The 23,042-nt window shown below is 34.2% G+C and overlaps 3 protein-coding genes across 7 annotated transcripts; 1 reads left to right on the forward strand and 2 right to left on the reverse strand.

Moving 5' to 3' along the window:
• Positions 1-224: 224 nt before the first annotated feature.
• LOC106881331 (uncharacterized) lies at positions 225-5,506 on the reverse strand. 3 transcript variants are annotated; one of them, XR_008264576.2, is made up of 3 exons: positions 5,042-5,444; positions 3,116-3,153; positions 225-497 (listed from the first exon to the last, which is right to left on the reverse strand). XR_008264576.2 is itself a non-coding variant. In XM_052969360.2 (2 exons), exon 2 carries the CDS (start codon positions 2,889-2,891, stop codon positions 1,677-1,679), a length of 1,215 nt encoding a protein of 404 aa, XP_052825320.1. In that variant the 5' UTR covers positions 2,892-3,153; positions 5,460-5,506; the 3' UTR covers positions 625-1,676. The 3 variants fall into 3 exon arrangements, 2 of the variants coding, with proteins under 2 accessions (XP_052825320.1, XP_014787167.1); XM_052969360.2 differs by lacking the exons at positions 225-497; positions 5,042-5,444 and adding an exon at positions 5,460-5,506 and having other exon boundaries at positions 625-3,153; XM_014931681.3 differs by lacking the exon at positions 225-497 and having other exon boundaries at positions 625-3,153.
• Positions 5,507-6,803: 1,297 nt separating this feature from the next.
• Positions 6,804-14,634, reverse strand: LOC106881338 (uncharacterized). 2 transcript variants are annotated; one of them, XM_014931694.3, is made up of 2 exons: positions 13,280-14,634; positions 6,804-10,861 (listed from the first exon to the last, which is right to left on the reverse strand). In XM_014931694.3, exon 2 carries the CDS (start codon positions 10,579-10,581, stop codon positions 9,739-9,741), a length of 843 nt encoding a protein of 280 aa, XP_014787180.1. In that variant the 5' UTR covers positions 10,582-10,861; positions 13,280-14,634; the 3' UTR covers positions 6,804-9,738. The 2 variants fall into 2 exon arrangements, with proteins under 2 accessions (XP_014787180.1, XP_014787179.1); XM_014931693.3 differs by having other exon boundaries at positions 13,107-14,634.
• Positions 14,635-14,957: 323 nt separating this feature from the next.
• Positions 14,958-23,042, forward strand: LOC128248342 (uncharacterized). Of its 2 annotated transcripts, none has more exons than XM_052969361.2 (2): positions 14,958-18,589; positions 20,826-23,042. In XM_052969361.2, the coding sequence occupies exon 2, from the start codon at positions 21,337-21,339 to the stop codon at positions 22,531-22,533; it is 1,197 nt and encodes a 398-aa protein (XP_052825321.1). In that variant the 5' UTR covers positions 14,958-18,589; positions 20,826-21,336; the 3' UTR covers positions 22,534-23,042. The 2 variants fall into 2 exon arrangements, with proteins under 2 accessions (XP_052825321.1, XP_089211985.1); XM_089355859.1 differs by lacking the exon at positions 14,958-18,589 and adding an exon at positions 18,612-18,898.

Raw genomic sequence — 23,042 nt, forward strand, 5'->3', positions numbered from 1 at the left:
CTTTCAGATTATTCTGTCAAATGTAATGCTTATTTATTCACATTGTTTTGAACTTATCCTGCATTTTCTTGTAGCTGTGAGATTATATATTTTTTAAACTAACATTGTAGGGTAGGCATGAGAGGCTGGATCTGGCCAGTTTGAACATAAAATAGGAAGAATATTTTGGCTGGATATGGTCAGTTTAAAAGCTAAAGGGTCAATGCTTATATTAACACAAGTACTTTTGCATTCAGTTGTTTTATTATGTTGCAAAGGATTCTGGAACAGTATAGAATTTCAGTCTGACACAAATAATAGGTCTTGCTTTTTCTCATTTTGCCATGCTGGTTATGTTTCCATGAGTTCAGAATAATGGAATAATCAGTCTTTGTGAATCCATGCAATGTGTTATGGGTTTTCTTTTTTACACCAGAAACTGGAGATTATAGTCTTCTACAGTATTAACAGGTTTGATACTAGTTCAGCCATTTATTTCTCAGTGTACATAACCAACTCTAGTATTAAATAAAGTAAATAAAACATACAGTGTTATAGAGCAGGTAAAACAATGCTGTCAGAATAAAGTTATTGTAAAACTGTTTCAATAGACAACAAAATAAAGAAAGAAGACTAGTCTGTATGAACTGTAGAAGTGAACAATGTTTATTTTATAGTTATTAGAGTTAAAATTCCTCAAATTTTCTATCATCATCATCATCATCATCATCATTTAACGTCCACTTTCCATGCTAGCATGGGTTGGATGATTTGACTGAGGACTGGCTACACCAGGCTCCAATCTGATTTGGCAGAGTTTCTACAGCTGGATGCCCTTCCTAACGCCAACCACTCCGAGAGTGTAGTGGGTGCTTTTACGTGCCACCAGCACGAAGGCCAGTCAGGTGGTACTGGCAACGGCCACGCTCAAAATGGTGTATTTTACATGCCACCTGCACAGGAGCCAGTCCAGCGGCACTGGCACGATCTCGCTCGAATGTCTTTATCATAAACCAATGTTCTACAGCCTAAATGACTCAGTCCCTGGTTATATACTATTTCAGTCGAGTTGAAGAATACATTGTACATTGTTTGCTATATCATTTTTGCTTGTGCATTAAGTTAATTTTGCTTCTGGTTCATCAGTAAATTTATTCACATATAATTAATGAGCTTTATGTCAGCCTTTAAAAGACAGAAAATTAAACACTCCAAGTTATCAAATAACTTATTGATTTGACTAAGTGGTTGATAAATCAAATCAAGGAGTGGCAACATAGAGCTTGAGAGGACATTTTAGTCAAAATGATAGCAAGGGAACCTCTACAGTGATGGTTCCACAAAAAATGCATCCTGTTCACTGTGAAGTGACTGATGTTAGGAAGGACATATAGCTGTAGAAACCATACAAGATCTGAGACAATGGAACAAGATGTAATCCTCCAGCCAGTTAGATTTTGTTGAACTGTCCAATATGGAAAACATATAAATAAATTTCTGTGCTACATGCAGTAGGAAGTTGTTCCTACAATACCATACCTATTGCAATAGCTAGAATTAGTGAATTGAAGACAGAATACAAACTGCAAACATTTAAACTGGGTAAATGCTATGCTATTTATTCAGCCATTCTTGCTCTCCACAGTGTTATAGGTTCTCATAAATGCCAATATGCATTTGAGATTTGAAGTTTTAATTCAGCATTTTGATTTCTCATTTGTATGAACACGTCTGTGAGAAATCAAACTACCACTCTGAGTGAAAGTTTTATCACAGATATCACAGTGGTAGGGTTTTTCCCCTGTATGAATACGTCTGTGAATCGTTACACTATTACTCCGAGTGAAAGTTTTACCACAGATATCACAGTGGTATGATTTCTCATTCGTATGAAAACGCCGGTGAGAAATCAAACTACCACTCTGAGTGAAAGTTTTATCACAGATATCACAGTGGTAGGGTTTTTCCCCTGTATGAATACGTCTGTGAATAGTTACACTATTACTCCGAGTGAAATTTTTACCACAGATATCACATTGGTATGGTTTCTCATTTGTATGAATACTTCTATGATTAGTTAAAGTAGTACTCTGAGAGAAAGTTTTATCACAGATATCACAATGGTATGGTTTTTCACCAGTATGAATACGTCTATGATCAAGCATGCTACCTCTGTGTAAGAAAGATTTACCACAGATATCACAATGATAGGGTTTTTCACCAGTATGAACACGTATGTGATAAGTTAAACTACTGTGGTGAGCAAAATCTTTCCCACAGATCTCGCAATGGTATGGTTTTTCACCAGTGTGAACACGTATGTGATAAGTTAAGCTACTATGGTAAGCAAAATCTTTACCACAAACATCACAATGGTATGGTTTTTCCCCAGTATGAATTCGTTGATGCACAAGCATTCCATCTTTCTGTGAGAAGGATTTACCACAAATCTCACAATGGTATGGTTTGTCATCTGTGTGAACACGTTTGTGAGTAATTAACTGATAACTCATTGAGAATGCTTTACCACAAATACCACATTGATGTCGTTTCTCACCTGTGTGAACACTTTTATGACTAATTAACTGTCCTCTCTCAGAGAATGTGTCACCACAGATATCACAGTGGTATGGTTTCTCACCTGTATGAATACGTTTATGTACAGACAAAAAGCCTTTAACCATGAACTTTTTACCACAAATATCACATCGATAACGCAATGAACTTGTGTTAATAAATTTCGGTCCACTGATATTACTATTATGCGTAAATGTTTTAGATGACTTATCAGGTAGTTTTAATTTCTTCCCAGTATTTATCAGTCTTTTATGAAATACACGAGTATTCTTGGAGAGGTTTTCACCCTCAACCTCACTCCCACACAGTTTATCTTCCATAATTTCTTCTTGCATCAATATTTCAAAAAAGAAGCATATATCAGATACTACAGAAAAACAGTTGTAGTATAATGTCAAAACTTCTTTAATATGACTGCCACCACCCAGCCAGTATATTTCCAATCAACACAATTGTTAATTAAATAAAATCTTTTAGAGTAATCTAATCACAGTTAGATAAACAATGCCACAAGCCTTCTTGATGATTATGTCATTCTGTAGTTTTTAAACTTTCTTACTTTTGTAAATATATCTTCTCTCAATGTTACCAAAAAATCTGAAAAAAAAAAGACATAACAGATAAGCAACAATGATATACTAAGATGGAAGTTATTTAAGATAAGATGATATTTGATGGCATAGTCAAAGTCAATTACAAAAGTTTAAAACTTAACTACATTTTGATATCCTTCAGACTATATCAATTATATAGAAATATCAATAAAGTATTTTTTTTTTAATACTATTTTTAACTCCCCATTATGTTCAGCATCATGTCATGAACAAATGTATCATAAAAAGGCTCACAGTGTAAGCTTTTGTCAGTGAGCTTGTCTTCAGGTTTTTTTCTTCATATTGAACCACCCACACACTGCTCCTTTTTTGTAAGTATATCAATCAGAAAAAAAATCGTATGACAGATATAACAATTCAAAAACTTTTTGTCATAGTAAAATAAGAAATTGCATACACTATCAAAGAGTGTGGAAAAATTATAACTAAAGCTAGATATCTGACATGTGTGCATTTACAAAGATTTTGATTACAACCATAAAGAAAAAAAAAATCATAAAATAGTTTTATTTTTGGCACTGTCATGGTATTAGCTGTCAGAAGTGAAAGTAGAAAAATCTGACAAGGAACGTTACTGCTGGTTTGAGTTGATTCTTTGGCTACTGACAGCTAATACCATGACTGGCCGGAGCGAGCTATCTCTCTCTCTCTCTCTCTCTCTCTCTCTCTCTCTATCTATCACTCGAAAGTTATTGGAACAAATTCGACACCTATATCCATGCGTTTGAAAACGCGCAGTCGCGCGTCCGCGCTAGCTAGTCGTGAGTGGTCGGTCCTATTATTTTTAAACTTCAAACTTCATTTGTTTTCTATTTTGATAAATTCTCTCTGTTGAAAATTATATTTTTATATTTTAAATAATTTGCAATTTCAGAAAATATATTTTTATATTAAATTTGCGTTTTCTAATTTGATAAATTCTACGGACACAGAGGTGAACGAGTGATAGATAGATATATAGAGAGAGATAGATAGTGAGATAGACAGACAGACAGATAGATAGCTCCGGCTAGTCAGTAGCCAAAGAATCAACTCAAACCAGCAGTAACGTTCCTTGTCAGTTCTACTTTCACTTCTGACAGCTAATACCATGACAGTGCCTTATTTTTTAATTGGAAACTGATCAGGGTTGAGGTATTTAATGCTTCTTACTACGCACTGGAGAGCTAGTCATACTTATTCTAGATGATGGTGTTCAGGGAGCTAAGCAAAGACCTATTTTACACAATGGAATTTAGGGAGTTAAACAAACCCCCATTCAAGGCAATGAAGTTTAGGGAATTTGTCAAAACACTCAGTCTATGACATTTCGGGAGTTGAGCAAATAACCATTCTAGACAATGGAGTTTAGAGAGTTAGACAAAGACCCATTCTAAACAATAGAGTTTAGGAAGCTAACCAAACACTTCTAGATTCCATTAAGTCTAGGGAGCTGCTAGGTAAGCTGCTATTCTGTTTTAGTTACCTTGGTAAATATAGTATCGAAGATTACGTTTGTGATTAGGGCATAAACTAAAAATTTCGCTTTCAGACATTGTTTCATTCTACGTGTTCGATTCGGACCGACATTATCGAGATAACATTTCTAATTGAGAGATAAATATACTCAGCCAAACAGGAACGTGGGAAACTTATATTTAAACGCGTACTTCCCCCGGATAAAGCCGAACGACGCCAAATGCGATCCCCTTGCAAAGAGAATTTTTCAACTAATCTAGTCATTTATGTATTCCAAACTCTGAATAGCGGCTAAAACAAGCAAAATGATATAACCTAACAACCACTGATAAAAAGCAGATATTTCCCTATACATTCTTCGAGACATCCAAGTAACACAAGATGTAGTTAATGTAGATGGATATTTTACTTACATAACAATTAAGTCCCAATTTGATATACGTGGTCTCTAAAGTGGACAGGTAATTAATACGGTCAGTGATTGCTGTAAATAGACAACTGAATTTCAACGATAAAGCTTAAAGAAGTTAACATCGCTATTCCAGTTGATTCTCCTTACATACCAATTGCAAAGTACATTGACGAGATAAACAACACCAGCGAAGTCTATTTTGATTACACTAAACAATGTCAGGGGAGTTAACTCTACCATCACTAATAACTCACTAAATATATAAAGCTCTTCCATAAATAGTTGCTAACGTTAAGCCCAAAACGTATTAATGTGACTAAACTATTTGGAGAATCTCTAGCAAATTAATAAGGTTTCAGTCAATCTGAAGTGGAATAATTAACTTGGCATCCTAATTCAAAAAGAAAAGCAATCATTACCTCAAACGCTTTCGTAGAAACGGAACTAGAACTCTTTTATAGAAAAAGCAATTTGCATAAAATATTCAACACTATAATTAATTCTCTCTTTCTCACACACAGAGCAATGCCACTGTTAATTAAAAGAAATAAATAATTAAAAATATGAGGAAAGAACCTAAAGATAACGTAATGTCAAGTCATAATTCATATAATGCAGTATATTCCATTTCAATATATCAGGCGTTGCTTAATATGATTGATATGTGATTTTAATTATCCACAATTAATTATGAAAAAAAAACAAGGTATTTACGTAATCAGTGCTATCAAACAGGTTTTCTTTCATGTTTGATGTATTGAATAAGAATTAAGTGTAATTTCGTTTACAGATATATCTTAATGTTCCCTTTCAAAACATAATTCACTTGCAAATCTTTCTCTGATCTTAGAATAAACCTCAATCTTCACTCAGGTTTTTCAAATAGTCTTTTCTAAGGGAGAATTAATTTAAACTAAACTGAATATGTCACTATATTCTTAGAAATTCTATCAAATACAGCACAGTTTATTTAACTTAATATATTTATGAATAAAAGAACTTTTTAAAGGGTTAAAAGTTGACATTGTCAAATTAATGATAGGTGCAGGCGTGGCTGTGTGGTAAGAAGCTTGCTTCCCAACTTCATGGTTCTGGGTGGCAACTTGGGCAAGTATTTTCTACTATAACCTCGGACCAAACCAAGCCTTGTGACTGAATTTCGTAGATGGAAACTGAAAGAAACCTGTTGTGTGTGTGTATGAATAAACGCTTTAATCGGTCAAAACAACTTTATAACATTCCCATAATATCATAAATGGAACATAAATATATATTAAAAAGATCAGGGCATCCGATGGTAAGACCCAATAGTATAAAATATACATATATATATGAATACAATAGGTGATTTAAATGAAGTCGAATGAAGAAAAATATATGGATTAAATTAATGCATATTAAAAACGACTAAAAATTTAAGGCAATGAAACTAAAATAATATAAATATGAATAAAGGACAAAGCAATAATCAGAAAAGAGTCCATTCGAAATCCAGCTCTATGATAGTTTCAAAAGACGTCGCCACACTTCTTTAATGTAAAATTCATTAAACAAATCCAAAGGCAATGACCTTTTTGTCAGGAGAATATTCTCAAAAGTCTCACATTTCTGGTTGTCTATCAATCTATATTTTATACTATTGGGTTTTACCATTGGATGCCCTGATGTTTTTAATCTATATTTAGGTTCAATTTATGATATGGTGGCTGTCCAATTGCATGTTATTAAATGGAAAAACAGTTAGCATGAATCACCATAAGACATTTTTGTGTATAAATATATTGTTTATTCTGTGTTCACCTTTTGTGGTGGGAGCATGTAGTATGATACAAAAACATGTGTTCACATACAAAGAAAATGTTGATTTTTGCTTTTGCACTGAAAGAAGTAACATACAATATTTGTATTACAGTATGTATACATGTGTGTAATGAGAACACTCATTTTGAGAATGTGTGTGTGATAAAATATCTTCATTTACGAACAATATATCTTGTGTTGATGTGAATAGACATGTGAGTCGCACATGGGAGATTGCGCGTGGAGCTACAGAGAAGACATGTCTCTTTGAAACCTGGCAGGAACTGAGAGTTTCTACAGTGTAGTTCGGAATGAGGCTAGTGTCTCAGAACGAGGCTACTGTATCAAAGTGAGGCTAGACACCTCATCGATATATTTGTTTGCTGTGCAAGTCAATTCACATATTACTATGTAATATGTAGTTCTTCTACAATGATGATATGATCACAGTAGTACCAACTATAAGTATGCATGCACAGAAGGTAGTGTGATAATACTAAAGATATGTTACGGAAAAAGTGAGGATAATTTTTGACTTCCCCTTGTATGTGTATATATATATATACACATACATATAAATTTGACATGGGCAACTCTTTCTTGTCTTGGGATTCACGGTCAAATGGCTGGGTGGAATTGCATGAAAAATTATACAAATGTGTAGAATGATCCAGTGGTGATGCTAGGCTTTGTATTTTTTCATAGCTCCTATGGTTACTGAGATAATTTACTATAATAATACTCTTGTGTTTATGAATGAGAAAGGAAGGACTGATAGATGAATAAGGAAGGAAAGGGGTGATGTCATACTTGGTAGTGTGATGATGAAGGCTGTACGCTGAAAAAAAATAAATCAAACAGCATTTCAACTGTGTGAATATATATATGTAAAACGGGAGGTTATGTGAATGTGTGTGTATTTGTGTGTGTGTGTACGCGCGCAATGTAAGTGGGATGGTTCATCTTTATTCGCTTAGTATTTGGGTTTATTTTTCGATTTGGTTGAACCTTAGTGGTTTTTATTTTTTTGTTGGTCAGTTATTTTTAGCATATTGACAGAAAAACAACATTCTAAAATTGTTTTTTGACATAAGCGTGCCCAAACAAGTTGAATGCTTACACAGAACAGGTTTTACAGCTACATCATCCAAACCGACTGGATGAAACCAGGCTTAGCTGCTAGTATATATATACAGTTATATACACACATATATCTACATATGTATATGTGGTATATATGTTTCTTTGTGTGTTTCCTTGTTTTTACATCATGCAATAGTTGTAAACAAGTAACATCATTATACAAGCAGTGTCCTTAGTTTCCAATATTCTGTAAAAATTGCAAAGACATGGGAAATATTTCCCTGCTTGAGGGTTGTTAACATGAAAGGCATCCAGTCATACAAAATCTGCTTCAAGGAATTTCATCTGACCCATGCAAGGATGGAAAAGTGGATGTTAAAAAGACAAATAGATAGACATATAGATTGGAGTTCAAAGTAATAGTTCAATAGGTCTTTGTGAATCCATGCAGTGGACTCCATTATAAAATAATTTTCTCTATGTATTAAGTGTTGCCTTCTTTACACCAGAAACTGGAGATTCTAGCCTCCTACACTATTAACAAGTTTGATATTAGTTTATCAATTTATTTCTCAGCGAACACAGAACATAAACTTTAGAGTTAAATACAGTATAAAAACATACTGTAGAACAAAGCATGTAAAATAGCATTATCTGAATAGACTCATTACAGTACTCTTTCAAAGGACTACAAAATAAAGAAGGAAGACTAGTCAGTGTGAACTGTAGAAGTGAGCTGTGTTTGTTTTATTGTTTATTAGAGTTGAAATCCCTCAAATTTTTTAAGTTCAAGGTAAACCAAAGTTTTACAACCCAAATTACCAAATGCCTGGTTAAATATTTCAGTCAGGTTGAAGAACATAATAAACTGTTTGCAGTGCCATCTTTGCTTGTGTAGAAGAGTATACTGAGATAACGCTGCCTTTGGTTCATCAGTAGATCTATTCACAGATAATTAAATAGTCTTGATATGGTCTCATGTATACAATGTGCACAATCAATGCAAGATGAATTCAATTTATTGATAGTTTAATATGTACTCTAGTATATATTTTAGACCAATCATGTTAGCTGCAATTTTGAAATTTTGAAGAAAACAATAGGCACATTTGTCTACATCAAACGAAACAAAAGAGATAAAGAGATTATAAAGAAGTGAAGAGATACCGGTAGCATCTCTGACGACTGTAGTAGTTTTACAGCTTATTTCCAGTGTTTGTGATCAGCCAAAATATTTATCAGGCAAGGTTTAAAACAGATTATATCTCAATGCTATGGTTACCTCAAAATATGAAGATGTATATGATGAAATGAAATTCGACACTGACAGAATGCTTCACCACAAATTTCACTGTGATAAACTTTCTTCTGAATCACAACGATTAATATAGCTTCATATCTATCATCAGTTTATATAGAGTCAAATCTCACTTTGGATATGAAAATGGCTTGTTACAGGTAGTTTTTCCTATAGAAGGAAAATCAAATTCAACAATGCAAGTAAAGAGATTATTCATCACTTGAACATTGCTGCTACTGCATGCAGAGGCAAGTTGTTCCTAAACTGCAGTACATATTACAGCATGGTACACTGGGTTGAGAAGAATATAAACTGTTGACATCACAATCAGTTATTCCTACACAGCAGAACCTATTTCAGCTAGATGTATTTAGTTGAGAAAAGAATACAAACTGACATTGCCACTTGGTATGTGCTATGCTCTTCATTCAGCGATCCATACTTTACTCAGAGCTACAACTTCTGAGAATTTGAATGTATTTGTTTGTGATTTGAAATTCCATTTCAGTTTGTGGTTACTCATTCATGTGAACACGCTTATGGGAAGTTAAACTACCACTTTGAGTAAAAGTCTTATCACAAATATCACAATGGAAGGGTTTTTCACCAGTATGAACACGTATGTGATTAGTTAAGCTACAACTATGAGCAAAATCTTTACCACAGATATCACAGTGGTAAGGTTTTTCACCAGTATGAATACGTTTATGATCAAGCATACTACATTTGTGTAAAAATGCTCTACCACAGATATCACAATGGTAGGGTTTCTCACCACTATGAATACGCTTATGCTTATGCATAGTGCCTTTGCAAGAGAATGTTTTACCACAGATATCACAACAGTATGGTCTTTCACCAGTATGCATACGTTCATGTATAAGCATACCATCTTTCTGTGAGAAGGATTTACCACAAAACTCACAGTGGTATGGTTTCTCATCTGTGTGAACACGTTTGTGAAGATTTAGCTGATAACTTATTGAAAATGCTTTACCACAGATATCACAATGGAGTCGTTTCTCACCTGTGTGAACGCTTTTATGACTAATTAATTGTCCTCTCTCAGAGAATGCTTCACCACAGATATCACAGTGGTATGGTTTCTCACCTGTATGAATACGTTTATGTACAGACAAAAAGCCTTTAACCATGAACTTTTTACCACAAATATCACATCGATAACGCAGTGAACTTGTGTTAATAAATTTCTGTTCACTGATATTACTAAATGTTTTAGAAGACTTATCAGGTAGTTTTAATTTCTTTCCTGTATTTGTCAGTCTTTTATGAGATACACGAGTATTCTTGGAGAGGTTTTCACTCTCAACCTCACTCCCACACAGTTTATCTTCCATAATTTCTTTTTGCGCCAATATTTCAAAAAAGAAGCAGATATTAGACACTACAGAAAAACAGTTGTAGTATAATGTCAAATCTCCTCTAATATGACCACCACAACCCAGCCAGTATATTTCCAATCAACATAACAATTGTTAATTAAATCAAATCTTTTCGAGTAATCCAATCACAATTAGATAAACAATGTCACAAGCTTTCTTGATGATTATGTCATTCTGTAGTCTTCAAAATTTTGTATATATGTAAATATATTTTCTCTCAATGTCACCAGAAAATCTGAAATTAAAAAAAAAAAAAACATAATAGATAAGCAATAATGAACTAAAAAGACAGAAGTTACTTACAAGAAAATATTTACTGGTAGACATTAAAAATTAGTCTATTACCCACTTACCCACAAGAATGTTAGTGCTGTATCTCTAATTTAAAACTGAACTATATTTTGATAAGCTTCAGCCTACTCAAATATTGTTAACCCTTTTGATATCAACCTACTCACAATCTTCTTTTGTAAGCCTCTGATCTTCAAAAAGAACACTCTCTTTATTGTAGTTTGATTTCCTACACAAAAACACTTCAGCAACCTAGAACACAAAGAGAGATGTATCCCAAGACCATTATTCATTAAGCAAACCCTATTAAACTACTTTACACAATGTTACCTTATAAAATTAAACCAATCTACCACACACTAGTGTGTTAGCACTTATTTATCCTGTACCTCATGATTTACAGCACCTTCATAGGAAAAAGCTTTGAGTTGGTTGATTTAGTCTTACATTTAAGGAGAGAACTTTGTCCAACGACCAGTATGGTGTAGTGATTGTATTGCTTGGTTTCTTCCTTGACACTTTCGATTTGGTTATATTTTAGGGTGTAAAGTTTCTGGTTTTGTATCCAGCTTTGAAAGGAGCTTAATTCTTTCAATACCTTCTAGTCTAAGAACACTTCTGTTCTGTTACAATCTTCCTATTTTTCAGTGAGTTAAATTAAAGCCTTCCATCTAAATATCATGTTAATCTAGGTTTCATATACCAGCTTCATATTGACGATGTTATTTTTCAAAATTCTTCAGTGGTTAATAAGAGGAAGGGTATCCAGTAATAGCAAGCAAGCCAAAAATGGCATGTATGAGCAGTAACTTCAAATAGAAAATAATTCAAACCCTTGCTGACAGAGAAAGTAGATAATGATCTACAAGTTCATAAATATAATCCCAATACAAACTGATACAGTAACTTATTTACACAAAAGAAAAAATACGGCATCCAAACAAGTTTGATGCACCAAAAGAAAGAACGTAAAAAATGGAAAAGAGAGAAAAATTCTTCTGTCTTCCACAGACTAATATGTAGTGCCCACCCAAATTAAAACTATAAATATTAATAATTAGAATAACATTTAAATTCCATCTTAGTAATTTGGAAGTGACAAGGGCATTCATATATATAGTGTTTGGAGGGACATATTATCTGGTCGGATACCATGGTAGCTCTCAGTTATGTTCCAGGTTATGGCTAACCACATTGATGATGAACAAACCTCCATATTCTATATCATCATAATTATTGATTAATGATGATGATGGTATATAGCAATCATTTAGTGTATATTTTTGCAATGGAGTCAAGAGGTAAATGGCAAAATACATCAAAATGGTTAAATGACAGCATTTAAACATTTGAGAATCAGTGAAATAAAAGATTCCTCATTGCTGAAAAGACTTATAGTTATTTTGCCCTACATTATCCTAGAATGAACTGATATATAAAATATGTTGCAGAGGTTTGCTTGTACATCAAAAAATGACATTGTGCAATGTTTCCTGTTTTGCAAGGACGCTATGATGGACACACACACACGTAGATGGACGTATAAATTATGTGCTCACAAATTTCACTTTGCAAACATGTGGTTTTGGGTTCCATCCCACTGCATGGTACCTTGGGCAAGTTGCTTATACTACAGCCTCTGACTGATGAATGCCTCTTGAGTGAAATTTTGAGTAAACTGAAACTGTACAGAAATTCATCGTAAAGGGTTTTGTACATTGTTAGATGGCTAAAATGGTTCTTCCACGATGTTCATAAGTAATCGATCCTGTCACTAAACGCACGTATTTCGCTAACATTCTGTTAATTCCGTACACAATGATTTTTCCCCTCACCGAACATGTAACGAATCTCGTTCTATGCACGCGCGTACAACCGTGTGTGTGTGTGTGTGTGTGTGTACAGGCAGTTTAAGAGAAGAGAAAGATGATTCTGGTTAATTAAGTTTAAACTTTTTTCCTTCTTATTCTTAGTTTCGTGAACCATTTTATCACTTTCTGTCACATAAATCCTCACACAGCTATGCTGTCCTCAATCTATAAACCAAACCCTGACAGCAGAAAAATAAACAAAGCGACGTAACAGCCAATAGTTGGGTAAAACGCATTTTCTCTAAACATGTTTCAAGACATCTGGACAACAGATGTGCATAAGATGTATTTAATATAGGTAGGTATAACAATACTCACATGACAATGTAACCCCAATTTAAAATGTAGGTGTAGTAAAGCAGACAAGTGGTGCAAAAATTCAATAGACATTGATTTATTAAAAACCTCTAATGCTCACGACAAACCATGACTTCCTTCAAATAAAAAAAAAACTTCAAAGTGCCAGTGTGTATTTTTATAGTAAAATTCACCTTTTATACTGTTTGAAGACTGACTGGTGTTGTAAACAATAACATCAGTGGAAGAGTCTATTTTGATAGCCTTAAACAATATCAGGGGAGTTAACTCTACCATCATTAATAACTCAGTAAATTTATAAACCTCTTCTATGAACAGCTGCTAGCATTAAGCTAGAAATATATTAAGTGCTACGAAGATATTTGTAGCAAAGTATTAAGGTTTCAGTCAGTATGAAGTGGAATAATTTAACTTCGCATCCTAATTCAAGAAGGAAAACAATAAGTACCTCAGCCACATAGTAGAAACGGAACTAGAACTCTTTTATACAAAATGCATAAAATATCCACCAATATAATTAATTCTCTCTCTCTCTCTGAAATGTTACTGTTAATTAATGGTAGTAAATTATTAAAAGGTGAGGAAAGAGCTGAATGATAACATAATGTCAGGTTATAATTAAGATGATAGAGTTGTTGCGAGGGTTGGCTGATCTGAGGTGATGACTGGTTTAGTTGAATGAAAATATGTTTCTTGGGCACCATGAAGAAGTAACTAACAAGAAATATCTTGGAGTCTAAATTCCTGGTGAAGCCACATGTAAAAAGAAATTAGGACACGGCTAACCAAGACAAGAACGTCTATGGAAAAGCTTAATAACATCTGGAGCAGCGAAAGTGTCCCAAGGGATCTTTCTGAATTGACGGGCACCATTTGTTTTCTTAACGAAACATTTTCAAACTTGGGATAACTGGTAGAATGTGTCATATAAAACATTTTTTTCTCTTAGCCTTCTTAAGAAAAATTTCAATATTGCAAGTCATTGCAAGTTGTCGACAAAAAATTTTATCTGTTCTATAACACAAAATATACAAGTATACGACGTTTGAAAGTGTTTCGGTACCAAAAACACTACATAAAACATAAATGAAAAGTGGTGCCCGTCAATTCAGAAAGATCCCAAGTAAGTTATAAACAAGGTTACAGGCAGCGCTTATTTGGCCAATAGGCATTTTTGGTTGCGAAGCATGGACTCTGAACCAATTTGAAGAAAATATAATCGATGCGTTTGAAATGTGAAAGGATCATCGGACAAATGAATTGCTGTTAAAACAAGTAGGTGAAAGACGACAACTGAATATTGTGGAAAAAAAGAAAAAGCTCAACTGTTGTGGCTATATTCGAAGAAGCAGAGATCTGGAAAACATTAACGTTGAAGGAAGAGTAGAGATTAGTAGATCAAGAAGCAGGCAAAGAACGCAGTAGATGGACTATGTTAGCTGGTTGAACAAGGCAGCTGGAGAACACGCGTTTAATCGGGAAGATTTTCGTTGTAGTGTCTTCGATGCTCTGCAGACGTACGATATATGACGACGATTGCTCAATGTGACTGATATGCTTATGAACGTTTACACATTGTTTACAATTAGATCAAAGAAAGGGAGCTCACATGCATTTACACATATAAATAGGACAAACGTCTTTCACTCACAAAGTATTGGCCAACCCTTGGCTGTGATAGAGGACATAAGCCAACACCGTTCACACAGTGGTGGCAAATCCCAGACCAATCTTACCTTTAAAAATTCTATAGTCCTTTTAATAGGAAACTCCATTAAATTAAATTGAATATATCACTTTAGCGATACTGTGTAGTAAATAAAAGAGCAGGAGGAAAATATTATCAATTGTTGAAATGGCCCTTTATTTTCAAAGTTACAATGTAGAAGACAACTTCTTCGAGTTGTACACAAATTTGCAGTTTTGCTATCCATTCCGTATGTAGTTAACTTCAACTGTGGGTGACTGCTAGAAGACTAGTGGGAAAAGGAGTGAGAGAAAGAGTAAGTAAGTCTAACAAGTAGAGATGGAAAAAGTGTATAGTTCTTCGCATAAGGTACGTCTAGCTTGCCTACAAAAGTGTTAGGGGGCGATTGAGGTTTGCGTGGTGATCAAGGAAGGAGAGGACAGAGTTGTGTAAGCGACAAATATTGAGTAGGAGTAGGATAGTAACGTTAATACATATAGTTGTCATTCAGAGATACACATGTGCACGCTTTCAATCTCTTTCTCTGTCTCTCGCTTGCTTTCTCTCTGTCTCTCACTCTTTAACTGTTTCTCTCTCTCTCTCTCTCTCTGTGTAACACACACACTCATAAATCTATAGACAAGTATTTGACAACGTTTAAACTGGAAATAACCGAAGTATTTTACCATTTATGAACAGACGATAAAGGAGTTATCGTCTGCTAAATACAGATTTCTAAAGGGAAATCTCTATCACTTAGTATCTTATCCCTTTTCGTGTTGTAATTTTCCTTCGTGTTCTATTCACAAAACCATCTAAATCACTTTTCTTTTCACGAAGACGACGTTTCAAGTCAACATTGAAGGTGAAGTACCTTATTAATTTCGTTTTTATTATTTACAAAATTATAATTACTCATTCATCTATCTCAAAGTTAAAAATACAGATTTCTAAAAGGAAATCTCTATCACTTAGTATCTTATCCCTTTTCGTGTTCTAATTTTCCTTCGTGTTCTGTTCACAAAACCATCTAAAGTTTAAACTGAAGATGAAGTCCCTTACTGAATTTATTGAAAAATATTCAACAATATTAATTCACACCTTTAATAAAGTTATGGGTGATGGTAACTGTATGTTCAGAGCTCTGTCACTCTACCTCAAAAACAACAGAAACTACCGAACTCTTCCGGAAGAGTCCGTACGGTACATATGCAATAATTGGAAGTATTTTCATTCTTTTATTCCTAATAGTGCAATGCAGGAATACCAAGCATACATGAATAGGGATGGAACATACGACGGTAATGTTGAATTAGCTGCCATTAGTGGATTGTACGATATTGCAATTCAGGCTCATCACAAAAGTGACGATGAAATTCTTCTTCTTTTCATCATTTGTGGTCGAACATTTACAGAAAGGAAGATTTCAGTGTTATATAGTGGCAAAATTGATAACGGCCACTGTGATGGTCTCTTTCCCTTAAACAATCATGAGTATGAAAGAAATAAAATATCACAAGTCAGTATAAAAAGACAAAAGAATGAGAATTCAAACATTTGATATGAAAATTGTAGAAGAAAGTAAAAACCATCGGAAAGTTAGGTTGCAAAAAATGATGGGACATTAGAGGAGAACAAGAAGGTGAAAAAGATAGAGAAATAAGATTGCAGAGAAAGAAGGAAAATTATAGAAATAAAAAAAGTACAAGAACATAAAAAAAGACTAAGAAAGACGATTGCAAAAAAGGAGAGAAAAAGGTAGAATAAATAGAAAATGAGAGTAAATGCGACCAAAAAATACGACTAAAATGGAGAAAGCTTTTCAGGGAAAACCAGCAGAAGTATAGTCGATTTCAATGGCAAAGTGTAGCATTTAATTATGATACTAATCGTAATTATGCATCTGAAAAAATTGTCTCCTTGGGTTCTATGTGCAAGACATGTGAAAAGTGTAGTGCTAGGAATCATTAGGTATGTGCTGTTCTGAAGGTAAAGTCCATTTACCAATAATTGAGCCTCCAGAACTTATAAAACATCTTCAGAATCAATGTGTATGCGTGTGCGCGCGCATGTATATGTATGTACTTCTCCACTTTCTATGTTTTAAATACCAGATATTACAGTTCTGCAAATAAAAGGGTTTTTTTTGTTTTTTTTTTAAATTGCAAATGCTTATCACTTTTTATCCTGCTTAATTTTAAAGTTTTTATTATTTTGAAATGAAGAACACAAACATAGATGCTGAGCCAGTGACTAAACTAGTCGATTTGGCATGTTCATGGATAACAGACCGTTCAGCTCTGTAAAACCTTATATGTTCCTGAGAAACAGACTGAATCATACCGACTCTAGATTTCGGTGAGATATACAATATCTTATGTTTTCTGTTGATAAAGCCGATAAAAGAGGTATTGAATCTGGTATATATGCCTTTATAAAGACTACCAAAAACAACTGCATGTCTATAAGCAAGTTTAAAAGACGGCTTGATGATAATGACAGGCAACTAGAGGGAAGTTGAAATATGATGATGGCCAATGTCCGTGGTTCCAAGCAATTTTGGTCTAGAAAATGTTCAGGATTGATGGCTATGGAAGAAAAATATGGCCCGGCCCTCTTGTTCCTAACTTTGTCTTATGCAGAGTACTTTTGGCCGGATCTGCGTGAATTTTTGGAAACGTTGAACGCAGATGGACCAAACATTACTACAAAGCGCAACAATGAGCTGTATGCTGTTGTGGCAGTTAGTGAGCATTTCCACCATCGATTTGCCACCTTTATGAGAGAGGTCATTAGGCACAAAAACAGTCCTTTCGGCCTGGTCGAGCACTTCTTTCAGAGATTGGTATACCAGATGAGAGGTGCACATGTTCACATGAGACTGTGGATTAAAGGTGGCCCGTTTATGGACAGAGACTACAACCTTCATGTTGCGTGTGCTCTGTATTGGCCAGTTAATTAGGCAGCCGCTGTCAGGGGAGGTAACTGCACCTATAGAGGCCCCTTTTCCCTAGACCGGAAGTGGTTGAATAAGAGTAATGTAGGCGGAGTATGTATGCGCTAGGAGGGCACAGATGAATGAAACATGGCAAACCAGTTGTATGGATAACTGAAAAAAAAAAAAAAACACAATGCCAGTAGGTACAAGGGAAAACGTTCAGCAAAGAAAGGTGTCCAATCAAATAGAACAAAGTATATCGCCTATATGGGCGATCTTTCGGTACGAGTCCTAAATATCGGCCTTTTCCCTGTTTCTCTCCAACACTTTTTACGGAAAAGGCCGATCTTTGGTAAAGATCGCCAAAGACACTTTTTACAGAAAAGGCCGATATTTAGGACTCGTACCAAAAGATCGCCAAAATGGCCTTTATCAAGGGTCAAATATAGATTACCCATTCTTTGGCTACCAACCTCTCACCTAACATTCACCTCTCACCTAACATTCACCTAACTTTATGAAATATAATATCGAAATAGCCATTGGCAATGCACAGCGATATGAAAATATTTTTGAATTCTATAAAGTGGTCGCAGAGTTACTTCCCCTGTTTGATGTTAGGTTCTCCCGTTTAAATCCTTTAGCTTTGGTTTTCAGCAGATACGCTATTGAATTATACACACACTCTGCATGGTAATTAACAATACAAACATAGTAGTGTTAATGGAAAGAGTATTATTTACAAAAAAATAACGGTTCATCGTAAACGCTCTGCTGAAGCTGTCAATGTTATTTTGGATTTTCAAGTCTCAACATCTGAGAACATTTTCAATATTTCGCATGTGAACTGCTTTTTATGTAAGTATAATTAAAATATCCATCAAAAACTTGTACATTTCGTTCTTTGATTTAATCAATAACATAACATGATATATGGTTCAACAAAGATAAGACATTTTACGAAAATACGGAAGCTACATTTTTTTAAAATTTCGTCATCATTATGCATTATTAATTAATTATCACTAAGTTAACCGTTGTGTGTCTGTTGGCATAATTGTGAAGCTAGGGAACTAACAGTGGGGTGGGTGGCCTAATTGTCATTTAGTTTTATTCTCTACATAATTTGACTTCCGGTGTCAAAGTTGCAACGGTCTAATGGCATTGGTAACGTATCAACTAAAACCTTCCCCTCAATATTTGTAGGCTTGCGTTATTATATAAGAAACTGTTATTGTCGAGATATCCAATAAAAGTCCAAAAAGTGTCCAAAATGTTTTTTTGTTTTCTTATCCATCAAAAAACTGACAACTGTCGCAAATGTAAATAGTGTTAAATAGGTTTCCAATATTCTTTACTTTCTATTTTGATTGTGCGCAGTGGTTCTCAACTATTTTGTTACGTATGGAACCCTTTGATGGCACTGTCATGGTATTAGCTGTCAGAAGTGAAAGTAGAACTGACAAGGAACGTTACTGCTGGTTTGAGTTGATTCTTTGGCTACTGACTAGCCGGAGCTATCTATCTGTCTATCTCACTATCTATCTATCTCTCTATATCTATCTATCTATCTATCACTCGTTCACCTCTGTGTCCGTAGAATTTATCAAATTAGAAAACGCAAATTTAATATAAAAATATATTTTCTGAAATTGCAAATTATTTAAAATATAAAAATATAATTTTCAACAGAGAGAATTTATCAAAATAGAAAACAAATGAAGTTTGAAGTTTAAAAATAATAGGATCGACCACTCACGACTAGCTAGCGCGGACGCGCGACTGCGCGTTTTCAAACGCATGGATATAGGTGTCGAATTTGTTCCAATAACTTTCGAGTGATAGATAGAGACAGACAGACAGACAGACAGACAGATAGCTCGCTCCGGCCAGTCATGGTATTAGCTGTCAGTAGCCAAAGAATCAACTCAAACCAGCAGTAACGTTCCTTGTCAGATTTTTCTACTTTCACTTCTGACAACTAATACCATGACAGTGCCCCCTTTGATTACTACTTCAGTCTGGTGGACCCCGTAGCCATTCGGTGTTTAAAAACTAGTTTTATAGATACTTTTTTTCAAAATAACTATTTTGTTTTCCACACGCTCACTTGTGTAGGTTGAACTATGTAAAACATTCGAGAAAGAAATCTAGCTGTTTCCTCCAATAAATACAGCTAAAACAATTTTTTTCGTGTAACTTTAACATTCTACTGTGGGTTCCCAATTTGCTATTTTGTTGTGTGAACCCCAGTTGAGAATAACTGTTCTAACCCCAGTCTAAAAGGTTTCCAGAAACAACATTTTAGTTAACATTGTTTATACCTTCCCCTAATCTTCAGAGGATACGAAGGGATGTTCCCTTTGTCTTCATATGTTTTTTAATCCTAGACACCTAAACCGGGATATAACCCGTTCCCCGATATGGCAACTTCATTAAATCCTTTAACTACATTACTTTGTACATTCGTGGCGATTATTTCTTAAACTAATGCAATAAGACACACAAAACCCGATACGATGAAAATAATAGGCGATTTTTTTAATGCTAACTACCACCATCATTGGTATGCTAAATCCCTTTATATTTCTACTTTCTTCATCACTAAGAAGTTTCTATCTGTCCACTGGAGAAGATAACAAATTTGGAAGATTCAACAATATTTTTGATAAAATGTAGAAACTGATGCTCCTCTGTAGAGAGGCATCAGTTCCCATATGTCATATGTGCACACTGACATTGCATATCCAGCGGAGCATGCTTGCTTCATTTCTTTCACGCTTTCACATAGAGAATAGTAATTTTAAACAAGATACTGTTACAAGGCAGAGAAGATACTTTATTCTTGCTACAGACAACTTCTTATGCCTTTTAGAACCAGTCATCAAAGCCAAATGCATAACAAAGATGGACAATTTTGTCTGCTCTTGTGTGTACCAGACCCTTTAAACTCTTTGCTAGCATGGAAAGATGTAAAACAAGGATGATGATGTAGTGGTTGTTTGCTTGATGGTCGATTCAAGACTATACTTTTTAATTATTTTTTCCTGTTATTTAAATATCTTTAATATCTTTTACTGTCTCTATATTTCAGAGTATCTAGTGACATTGATATAAGAATTGTTTGCCTAGAATACAGCAAGTAATTTGTGAAGAATCTTAGAAGACTAAAGAATGGTGTTGTGAAGATGAGATGTGACTACATATAACCTTGATCAAATTGCTGTGAAGTCAATATAAGGAGTTTTTACCCGAGACTTTTTTCACAAAGCTACAAAACTTCATTAATTTATGTGTAATGCTTTTGATGTATGGATATATATTTGGAGCTTATTTGGATCAGCTGTTATTTATTTCAAGTTATGCAATTGAGCCTTTGATATCTGTCAAAATAGCTTTTTTAATGTAACTGTTAGCTTTAAGAAACTACCATGAAAGAGTTATTTTTGTTTTGCTATACAAACTTTGTTAAATGTTTCTATTTCATTTAAGAAGAAATAGCTTCAATATTTCACTGGGAAATTCTATGGAATTTGTTTCTTTTTTTTTTTTAGACATTGCAAAATAAGAATTATCATTGTATTTTTAGTACATTGGAACAAATAATGGAAGAGAGATTGTGTGAGGGTCAGGATTATGGAGAGACACTGCTTGAAACTAGTGATTTATCTCATCAGATACAAGTAGATACAGAAAAGTCATACACCTATAACACCTTTGGAGAGACTTTCATCAAAAGTAGTGACATCATTGAACATAAATTACATCACACAATTTCAAAACTCTACCTTTGTGATGTTTGTGGGAAAAGATTCACTACAAACAGTTCTTTATCTTTACATAAACGTACTCATACAGGTGAGAAACCATACAATTGTAATATTTGTGGTAAAACGTTCTCTTATAGTGGTATTCTAACATGCCATAAACGAATTCATACAGGTGAGAAACCATACCATTGTGACAAGTGTGGAAAAACATTTGCTCGGAATGATCATTTAACCATTCACAAACGCGTTCATGCTGATGAGAAACCATACCATTGTGATATCTGTGGAAAAACATTTTCTCATGATAGTCACTTAACTATTCACAAGCATGTACACACTAGTGAAAAACCATACAATTGTGATATTTGTGGTAAAACATTTCCTTACAGGGGTAAATTGACAAGCCACAAACGTATCCACAGTGGTGAGAAACCATACCATTGTGATACTTGTGGTAAAACATTTTCACACAATGGTGACTTGACTGTTCACAAACGAGTTCACACAGGTGAAAAACCATACCATTGTGATGTCTGTGATGAAACGTTTTATCGGAGTAGTAAGTTAACTGTTCACAAACGTGTTCACACAGGAGAAAAACCATATCACTGTGATATCTGTGGTAAAACATTCTCTGACAATAGAGATTTAACTCGTCATATCCGTATTCACACAGGGGAAAAACCATACCACTGTGATATTTGTGGTAAAACATTCTCTCAGAATGGTAGCTTAAATATTCATCAACGTGTTCACACAGGTGAGAAACCGTACCACTGTGATATCTGTGATAAAACATTCTCCCATAACGGTAGTTTAACTGTTCACAAACGAATACACACCGGAGAGAAACCATATAGCTGTTATATCTGCAGTAAAACATTCTCTGATAATCGAGATTTAACTCGTCATATCCGCATTCACACAGGTGAAAAACCATACAACTGTAATATTTGTGGTAAAACATTCTCTCAGAATAGTAATTTAACTATTCACAAACGTGCTTGTGTAAATGACAAATCACATCACTGAGATATTTTGGGGTAAAACAGCCATGTGTGAAACTCCATCACTCTTTAATCTCTTTACAAACATTGTTACAAAATGATGGACTTTTGTGTTGATTTCAACATATGAGCATCCAGTTGTTTGATCAACTGGATAACCTACTCATTGAAATGGTGCACAAAGAGACTGAATATTCCCATGCCTGCATCCATTACAAAATAATCCTCAATGAGTGCACATTAGGATTATTGTTGGAGAATATTCACTTAGGTATTTTTTATAAACTTTTGTTGTAAAATATTTTTGGATAAGGCTGTGATTATCTACAACTTATATGTCTATAATAATGAGTTAATAATGTTAACATGCTGTATGTTTATTGTTGTTTACTATTAATATAATTTAATTGATAATTATTTTATTTATTGTAATCTAAGTGTTTTCTTGTTACTGTTCTCCTTTTTTGTTCCTTCAACTTTGCTGTAACCCATTTAAAAAAAATTATATATAATAAATAATGACAACAAATTAAA

The sequence above is a fragment of the Octopus bimaculoides genome, chromosome 7 (assembly GCF_046866305.1).
Source record: "Octopus bimaculoides isolate indiv1 chromosome 7, ASM4686630v1, whole genome shotgun sequence".
In the NCBI taxonomy this organism is placed as follows: domain Eukaryota; kingdom Metazoa; phylum Mollusca; class Cephalopoda; order Octopoda; family Octopodidae; genus Octopus; species Octopus bimaculoides.